General features: G+C 54.8%; 3 protein-coding genes across 3 annotated transcripts; 2 read left to right on the top strand and 1 right to left on the bottom strand.

The window, feature by feature from the left end:
- Positions 1-902: 902 nt before the first annotated feature.
- BX661DRAFT_133251 (kinase-like domain-containing protein) lies at positions 903-1,292 on the top strand (the record flags this gene model as incomplete). Its single annotated transcript, XM_051532616.1, has 1 exon — positions 903-1,292. A coding segment is annotated over one exon (390 nt), but the record flags the coding sequence as incomplete, so codon positions are not given.
- A 5,717-nt stretch (positions 1,293-7,009) lies between these two features.
- Positions 7,010-7,321, bottom strand: BX661DRAFT_174016 (uncharacterized protein; the record flags this gene model as incomplete). Its single annotated transcript, XM_051533901.1, has 1 exon — positions 7,010-7,321. One exon carries the CDS (start codon positions 7,319-7,321, stop codon positions 7,010-7,012), a length of 312 nt encoding a protein of 103 aa, XP_051388517.1.
- A 652-nt stretch (positions 7,322-7,973) lies between these two features.
- BX661DRAFT_190308 (uncharacterized protein) lies at positions 7,974-8,743 on the top strand. The gene has a single exon (XM_051537637.1). The coding sequence runs from the start codon at positions 8,424-8,426 to the stop codon at positions 8,667-8,669; it is 246 nt and encodes an 81-aa protein (XP_051388516.1). The 5' UTR covers positions 7,974-8,423; the 3' UTR covers positions 8,670-8,743.
- The last annotated feature ends 379 nt before the right edge of the window (positions 8,744-9,122 follow it).

The raw sequence follows: 9,122 nt of genomic DNA, 5'->3' as shown, positions 1-9,122 counted from the left end.
AAAGTCGTCGTACCACCAGCAACACGCGCAGCCGGTAACATGCACGAGCATGTTTTAACGCCCACGACCAGCGCAGCCAAGCCCATAATGCCAGCCGGCCCAGTGGCCGGGCCGAGCCCGGCGTGGCAATGGCGGCGCCACAAAACGGCTACCGCACAGCGCACCCGCGCATGTTGGTCCCTACCAGCTTGCGAAGACCATTGGCCGGCAGCATGGGCAAAGTCAAGGTTGCGCTGGACACACGGACAAACAAGCGGGTAAGTGCGCTGCTATGATTGCGCTGTCTATTTAAGTGACACTACCCATGATCCATATGATTCATGATCCATGATTTGGTGCACGCTGCACGCCACACGCTACGCTAATGCTAACACACACCCACACAATTCATTTGCCGATTTTTGCTCATGCCGTAGGTTGCCGCCAAGATAATCCCGCTCCAGCAGCTCGACGCGCCCATCTACTTTCCAATTGGCGTCGACACCACGACGGTGCCGCTACCACGTTCTGGCGGACAGGCTGGCGCTTCGGGCCGACCCGCGTACACCGGCCCAATTGACCCTGCGGCAGAGCCGTGGCGGACTTGGCTCACGAGCCTGGCCCTCGAGAGCTACCCCGACGTGGCGGCAGCGGCACAGATATCCGTGCGCATCCAGCGCAAGCTGCGGCTCCTGCAGCCGCGCGAGCGGTACACAACCAAGGAGCGCGAGCGGCGCGAGAACAAGGACATCCGCATCGTGCGCGAGGTTGCGATCAACAGGCTGCTGCACCACCCGCACATCTGCATGCTGCACGATGTCATAGTGCACCCGAACCATTACTACATTTTTCAGGAGCTGGTCTCCGGTGGCCAGATGCTTGACTACATTATCAGCCACGGCCGCCTGAAGGAGAAGCACGCGCGCAAGTTTGCGCGCCAGATCGCGTCCGCAATTGACTACTGCCACCACAACTCGATCGTGCACCGCGACCTCAAGATCGAAAACATCCTGATCTCGGCCAACGGAAACATCAAGCTGATCGACTTTGGTCTGTCCAACCTGTTCTCACCGCGCTCGCAGCTGTCGACCTTCTGCGGCTCGCTTTACTTTGCCGCGCCAGAGCTGCTGAATGCGCAGCCGTACGTCGGCCCCGAGGTTGACCTGTGGTCATTTGGCGTTGTGCTCTACGTGCTTGTCTGTGGAAAGGTGCCCTTCGACGACCAATCGATGCCGGCTCTGCACGCCAAAATCAAGCGCGGACACGTCGAATACCCGAGCTGGCTGAGTAACGAGTGCAAGCACCTTCTCGCGCGCCTGCTGGTTGTGCTGCCCCCACGCCGCGCGACCATGAGCGAAGTCGTGCGCCACTCGTGGATGACCAAGGGCTACGTCGAGAACCCGCATATCAACTCGTATTTGCCGCCCCGCATTCCGCTGCTGGCACCGGAGCAGATCGACCGCGCTGTTGTGCGTGAGATGTCGCAGTACATTGGCTTTGGCTTTGGCTCGGAGGAGGAGATTCGCCTGGGCCTCGAGGCTATTCTGACAGAGGACTGGTACCGCAGCTGGGTCAAGGATGCCCTTGCCCCTCACATTGATGATGTGCGCCAGCAGATTCGCGAGCAGGCTGCACAGGCCCAAGTCAACGCTGCCTCTGCTGCGCATGCCGCAACGCAGCGCGCGCCCTCTAGCTCGCAGTCGCTTTCTGTTTTCAACGCTGGGTCGTCCGGCGTTACTCTGAACACCTCAACGGACCCTTGCTCTTCGTCGACCTTTTCTGGAATTCCTGGAACGGCGGCGGTGGCCGCAACATTGGCCCAGGCAGGCGGCAGTGTCACCGGAGCCCTTGGAGGCGCCAACGCCCGCCTGGAGCTCGGCAAGCAGCCAGACGCTGGCGCCAACGAGTCTGTACGCAAGCGCTCCAGCTTTTGGAAGCGCAGCAGCACGTTTATATCTGGCGGGCTTGTGCGCACAGGCCAAAAGCCAGCCTTCGACACGCCCGCTACTGGCTCGCAGGTCCAGCCAGGCGCAGCGGTGGAGAAGAGCCAGCTCGGCCAATTCCGCGTTCTGTCCGGCCGCATATTCAACGAGGGGAAGCATGCTCTGGGGTCGGGGAACGGCACCGGCAACAGCGCCGACCGTGAGTACCCGGTTCTTCCACTGTCAGCGCACTCGCCCCGCATGGTTTTGGACTCTGCCTCCGGAATGGTCTGCATCTGCAAGGATGGAAAGCTTGCGCCACCTGACACCGACTGTGCCGCAATCCAGCGGGACTATTACGACCTTGTGGCCACCGACCCGCTGCTGAGCATATACTTCCTCGTCAAGGAGCGGCGCGAGCGCGAGGCCCGCGGCGTTGCTGATCAGGCAGAGGCGAATCCATATGCGCCGGCCCATCCATCCGGCCGCCCTCTCTCCCACGAGCAGCAGCCGCAGCCGCAGCCGCATCCTGTTGCATCAGTGGAGGCCATCAACCTGCCGCCTACTGTGGCTGCAAAGCCCATCGCGCGTGGTGCAAACAGCTCTAACGAGACGTGGGTCAAACTCGAGCGAGCCGGCGTACGTCCTACCAACGACAACAGGGATGACCGGCGCCCAGCGAGAAAAGAGAGTGATGCCTCAGCTGTGCGTGGCCGAGATGCGCAGGCGGCGCAGGACCTAGCCGCAGTGCTTGCTCAAGAGAGCCACGCCAACGCGCCAAGCGGTCTCGGGGCAGCCGGGAGCGTGGACACAGCAGCACACCTGTCAGAGGCCAGGCCGGGTGTGGAACGGCGCACTGGTGATGGCAACAGCAACAGCAATAGCTATACGTCGGTGGACCAGACTACCGCAGCCATTGAAGCGCTGTCGCAGAACCCGCGGTCGCGGGGTTCGGTTGTTCCGCCGGGCACGCACGGCTCAGACGCCTTATCCCCGCCTGGCTTTCAGGACGCCAAGAAGAAGCGCAGCAGCATTTTCAAGCGCTTCAGTGTTATTGTCAAGGGTGGCCGCTCCTCCGGCCAAAAGCTGCAGAGCACCCCGAAGACTCGAACTCGCACATTGTCCAGGCCGAGGGCAACGAAATGGGGTACATGGAGATCAGCGTTCACAAAAACGACACCAAAAATGAAGGTGGTGGCAGTGACAAGACTGCCGACCGCGGTGCCGGTGCCAGCAGCATCAGCAGTAGAAGTAGCAATAGTCCACACAATAAGCAGCAGCCGCAGCAGCCGCAGCACACGCCCGATCTGCGCCATCACCCTTCAAATGCTGATTCGGTCGCTGCCAAATCCAAGAACGCGCCTTTAAAGCAGAAATACGCAGTCTTGGACAGCATCGAGGAGGATGTGACATACGCTCGTCTGCGCGATTCAGCTGAAGAATTTAATTCCGGAAACACTGCCGCCGGCGGAGCCTCCGTTAGTGCATCTGCCACCAGCAGCCCTGATGCTGCCGATGCTGCCGACCCAGCTGCGGGCCGCCAGTATTTGACCAAGCCGCTTTGCTTGCAACAGTCGCATGATGCCTCTTTGTTGTACTCTGCTGCCAAGGTCTCTAAGGAGGCAGATAAAGAGACATTGGCTGGCGCCCAGCTCGTATTATCGACGACTCTCCCTGACGCCTCCTCCGCTTCTGCGCCCAGTGCTGCTTTTGATGATCATAGTGTTGATTCTATTGCTAATTCCGCCGCTGCCAGTGGGTCTGGCGCGGGCACAGTGCATTTCGCCAGCCGAGCTGATCCGTCACATTCTCTGGACGACCTCGATGGCACATCTTCGATGTTTACCAACACAGACATTGACGAGAGCGATGCGTTTGTCCGGCAAGCACTGTCGGCAGCCGGTAGCCCGACGTCGTCCGAAAAGGCAGCCCTGCTTGAAAGGGCGCGGCGCGAGATTGAGGGGCTTGATGAGCACGAAGGCGTGGGGCTTCTTGACCAGACCCCCGAGCTCAGCTACCGTGTTGCTGGGCAGACGCGCAAGTCCAACTTTGACGCTAACAAGCGCCGCGCGCGGTCCTCGTCAAACACGGTTGTTCGCGTGCTTAGTGAGATTGTGCGCGACACCTCCAACGGAAACAGCCGCGGCGGTCGCCACGTACCCGGATTCTCTGCCCTTTCCCAGCATCGGGGAGCAAAGCCGACGGCACCCCATGGCCAGAATATAAATAGCTTGGCGCCTACCACAAAGACGATCATGCGCCATAGCAGCACGGGCGCAATTAACCGGACCGGTGGCGCAAACGAGGGCTTTGACAGCTCGCCACCAGTCGGAACGCAATACGTTCTGCATCCGACTGAATCCAATGGCGCCTCGGCTGGCAACAAGACTGTGTTGCCTGACCCTGCGCTTGCGGGCACTGCCGGCCGCCCTGATATATTGCGCTCTCACTCGCACACGAACAGCCACCAGTTCCGCGGGCTTGCGCTGCCAGAGCGGATTGCCGAAGTTCCTGAATCCCCGCCTCCGCGCGAGCAGCAGCCAGAGAATGCGCTACGGATAGGAACAGGCGCTGGTGCGCGCCAGGGTTCAGCAGGCGCATATGCAAGCGATTCTAAGTGCAGCGAGCTGGCTGGCAAAGATTCTAGCCGTGAGCTCGACCAGGGCGGCAACTCTAGCAGGGCTGGCCAGCAGCCGGAGAACACGGCGACAATTTGCTTCAAGCTGGACCCTGAATCTGGACCGTTGTCCACAGACAACGCCTACGCCAGCGCCAACGCGTCCAGCAATGGCGAGGCTATGCGCGATATTGCCAGTGCCCCTCCACGCGCTGACGATTACCTCAAGCCAGTGTTTTTGAAGGGTCTGTTTTCCGTGGCGACGACGTCCACTCGCTCTCCAGCAGCGATCCGTGACAACCTGCTTGGCGTACTGACCGGCATGCCACTTCGCTTCCATGAAGGCAAGGGCTACTTTACGTGCAGCATGGCCACGGCCGCCGGCCCAGCGAATCTCCAAGAAAGCACGCTTGATGCGTACGCGCACGGAGAGCCGACACCATCCAATAATTCTGGCCTGCACAAACACAAAAAGGCATTGCGCCTGCCAGGCGTAGACAGAAAAATAAGCTTCCGCCGGCGGCCCAAGCACATCGATGAGGCTGTGCTTTCTCTGACCACGTCGAGTGTCAAATCGGCTGCGCGCGATGGCCTGTCAAGCACCGACGATGTGCTTCTGGGCTCGCGCCAAAGCGTGATAGAGTCGACCGGCGAAGACGCCAAGGACAACCAACAGCAGCAACTTGCAGCCATTAACGCCAGCACCAACGCCAACGCCAATGCCATTTGCTTCCAGATATTCTTAGTGCGCATGCCTTTGTTGGGACTGTGCGGGCTGCAGTTCCGCAGGGTGTCTGGGCCAGCATGGAAGTACAAGGATATTTGCTCTGACATTCTCAAGCGCCTCAAGCTTTGATCGCGCTTCCCCGCACACTTTATCGGTCCGAACCTGTAAGCTTATTTGATGCGAAGTGGTCCCTGATTTTTTTGTTTTCTTTCTAATTTGTCAAATATAATTCTGTTTTATTTTTATTTTTTGCTCTTCTTATGTTGAACGTCAAGTGGAGGCCGGTAGCTATAATTATAGCAGTTGTTCTGCTTGTACACTTCCTTTTACTCTCACCCTACTTGGAATCGCACTCTTCAGACAGCCGCAATTCTGCAGATGAAAAGGCGAATGCCGACAATAGAATCGCTCTTCCGCACAATGACGCTCTCATTGACATACAGCACCCTTTGCCAGTGACAGTCACCGTCACTCGCGGTGATAGCTTTGTCCCCACAGTGACTGAGGTCATTAAGGAGACTGTTTTTGCCCAACACGACAGGCCTGCTAGTTTGGAAAAGACGAACGCCGCTTTTGTCATTCTGACGCGCAACAAGGACCTGAAGGACCTCCGGGAGACGCTCATTCAACTTGAGGACCGTTTCAACCGCCGCTACAACTACCCCTACGTGTTCCTCAACAATGAGCCCTTCAGCGAAGAGTTCAAGGCCAAGATCAGCAGCGTCGTCACCGGCGACTGCGAGTTCGGCCTCATCCCCACCGAGCACTGGTCTTACCCCGACTACATCAACCAGACGCAAGCCGCCGAGGTTCGCAAGGATATGAAAGAGCGCAAGATCATTTATGGCGACAATGAGAGCTACCGCCATATGTGCCGCTACGAGTCGGGCTTTTTCTTCCGCCACCCGCTGATGGACAAGTACAAATGGTACTGGCGCGTGGAGCCCGGAGTCAAGTTTGCGTGCGAGATCGACTACGACCCGTTCCTGTTCATGGAAAAGAATAACAAGAAGTACGGCTTCACGATCTCGATCAAGGAATATATCCAGACAATCCCTACGCTCTGGGACACCACGATGAAGTTCATGGACGAGCACAAGGACCTCATTCCATCCACCAATATGCTGGATTTCGTCACCAACAAGGACGGCGGTTACAATCTGTGCCACTTCTGGTCCAACTTTGAAATTGGAAGCCTGGACTTTTTGCGCTCTGAAAGGTACTTATCGTACTTTGACTACCTGGACCGTGCTGGTGGCTTTTTCTACGAGCGGTGGGGAGATGCGCCCGTGCACTCGCTGGGCGTGGCGATGTTCCTGAACAAGAACGAGGTGCACTGGTTCGAGGACATTGGCTACTACCACGGCCCGCTGTGGAACTGCCCCAAGGGCAAGGCCAACGACAAGTGCTGGTGCCCCGAGGAGGAGTCCATCGAGGTCAAGAACAAGGGCTGGTCGTGCACACTGAACTTTGTCAACCTTCCCAATCCTTGAACTCTCAAGCGAACAATGATTTTCTGTTAACTTCACTTTATCGTACTTTTTTGTAAAACTTAACAGGCATATTCCTATTGCCTCTGCCAGAGAAACATTATCATTAACATTCGAAGAATGGGGGAGCTCATAACACCTAAAGGAAAGAACCAGACTACAAATATCTAAAAAAATTCAAGTATCCTGCAAATTAACATCCCTCCCACAGATTGAATAACAACCTGAAAAGTGTTTAGAAACTAGTGGCAATAGACCACTATGGTTGCAGATATTATCCAGTTCCCTGCTTCTTTTGAAGAGAAGAAGCAGGAACAGATGGATTTTTGCGCACACGCTTGGTCTTGAACTTTGGCTTGGGCAAGGTCCCAGGTGTCACTGTAGACTCAGGTTCAGCCGACTCTGACGATGCATTTTTGCGCAAAAAACAGGGAGGGCGATTGCTTGTAAACAGGGCATTAAGGATCATGCGAAAGTTTAGCACTGCAGCAGTGTCACAATTACACTTCCGTCTGCCTGATGGCACTTTTTCGCCATTCTTGATCTTGGTTCCGTCAGCCCTGAAGGTTTGCAGGCAATCTTCCATTGTGCACTGGAGCAAGCCGTGGCATAAAATTTGGTGAGGTTTTTCTACTGCTGGAATTGTATTTATGCCTGTTGCGGCTACCTGCCCCTGCTGTGCGGCCAACTCATTGCGCATCATCTGTCTAATTTTGCGGGAAATTTTGCCCTTAACCTAGGCCTTTTCCTCCCCTATCTACCAGACGATATCGGCAGACTCTGGGCGAATAGGCATCCACTGGTCGCGACTCTGCTGCGCACTGTCAATAATAGATGCGGCGTCGGCGGCAGTTTTAGTTGCAACAGAAATGACAGTGGCTTCTGCTGCAACAAAATCAGCAAGGGTGTTTGTTGCGGCTGCAACGGAATTGGATGATGCAGCGGTTGCCATTGCAACATGGTACTTGTGCTTGGGATTCTTCAGACGAGGATCATCAATTTTGTGAACCTTCTCCATCCTGCTCTTGCACGCCGGACAAAACGTTGAAGTGCAATACTCGTCGATCAAATAAACAGTGAATCCCTGAGCTATTAGCATTTTCCGCAGCCCCTTGCCACGAATTGGCTTATGGTGACGGGCCATGCCTGGGTCCAATTACAAAGAATAAGGACTGCATCTGGTCCAGATTTTGCAAGGTCGACGTCGGCACGCTTTCTGTTAATAAAGGAAAGATAGCGGACCCTGCAGTGCAAGGGGTCAATGGAACTGCTGCCGTCATGTTTCCGACTCTTACTGGGGGTCTGCGCGTTGTGTTAATGTTCTCCCAAAACAAAACTACCTTTACGGCACTCAAGTATGTACTCGACATATAACTTGCAATTAAGTATACTGGAGCCAGGGTGGTTAAGCACGTGCTCGGCCTCCTCAACAGACTTATACCAACCATTTGTTTGGGCCTTGGCGAGCTTCATGGGGTCAAGCTGGATTACCTTTTTCATTTTCGTAGATCCATCGAAACACACGTTCACGACGATTATTAGCCTCTGAATTCATGGTATAGTGGAAAATAACTTTCTCACCCTTTTTGTAATTGCTGTTATATCCCAGACAATATATCCCTATGACTAATATCACAGAGAACTGATCTGTCAACAATATCACGAATGACATTTTTAACAAATCATCAATGTATTCGGGAGGAGAAGCTTTCTTACTGTGGGGCACACCATCAGCAAGTTTGCTGTCGTTGTTGTTGTCGCTGTCGTTGTTGTTGCCATTGTCAGCATCACCAGAACCTTTCTTAGACCATACAGTCCTCTCAGCCTTGATACTCTTCCTCTGTGTGTTGGAAGGTGAGTCTAGTAATACGATAATTGAAACGCCATCCGTACGAATGATCCCTCTGAACTTGTGTAGTTTTTTGTCATTTTAAGAATCGAGCAAAACCGGCCAACAAGATATATCACAAAATAGTGACCAAATTTCTTCTGGTGACTTGCCTTCAAGATCCCTCAGACGCGGAATCTCAGGAATCTCAATATCTAGACAAATATTATCCTTGTGCAGCGCTTTGAGCCAGCTCTTTGTGACAGACGGAACACCCCATGCAAGACTGGTCTTATCAATAGTAGTAAACCCTGGTACAACAGATGTCCTCATCGGAAAAGGGAAATAGAACGCACATCTTTGTTGAGATTTAAAAATCGGAAAACCTCAACGAAAACCCCAATGTGGTTTAATGTCTTGGCCACAGAGTCATACTAGAGCCCCTTGTCGCCAAATCTGCTTGGTATCGATCTGCTTCCCGGCTTTGATTTTGATGTTCTTAGCAGACAGTAGATCTCTCTTCATTGTGCCCGCTGGAATTCTGATTTCTTTGCTAATC

This window comes from Kickxella alabastrina (assembly GCF_025024165.1).
Source record: "Kickxella alabastrina strain RSA 675 chromosome Unknown BX661scaffold_63, whole genome shotgun sequence".
NCBI lineage: Eukaryota > Fungi > Kickxellomycota > Kickxellomycetes > Kickxellales > Kickxellaceae > Kickxella > Kickxella alabastrina.
This window is presented reverse-complemented; position numbering and strand designations above follow the sequence as displayed.

What these genes read in the sequence shown, in the direction of transcription:
- BX661DRAFT_190308 (XM_051537637.1), top strand. Translation starts at nt 8,424, where the DNA reads ATGTATTCGGGAGGAGAAGCTTTCTTACTGTGGGGCACACCATCAGCA.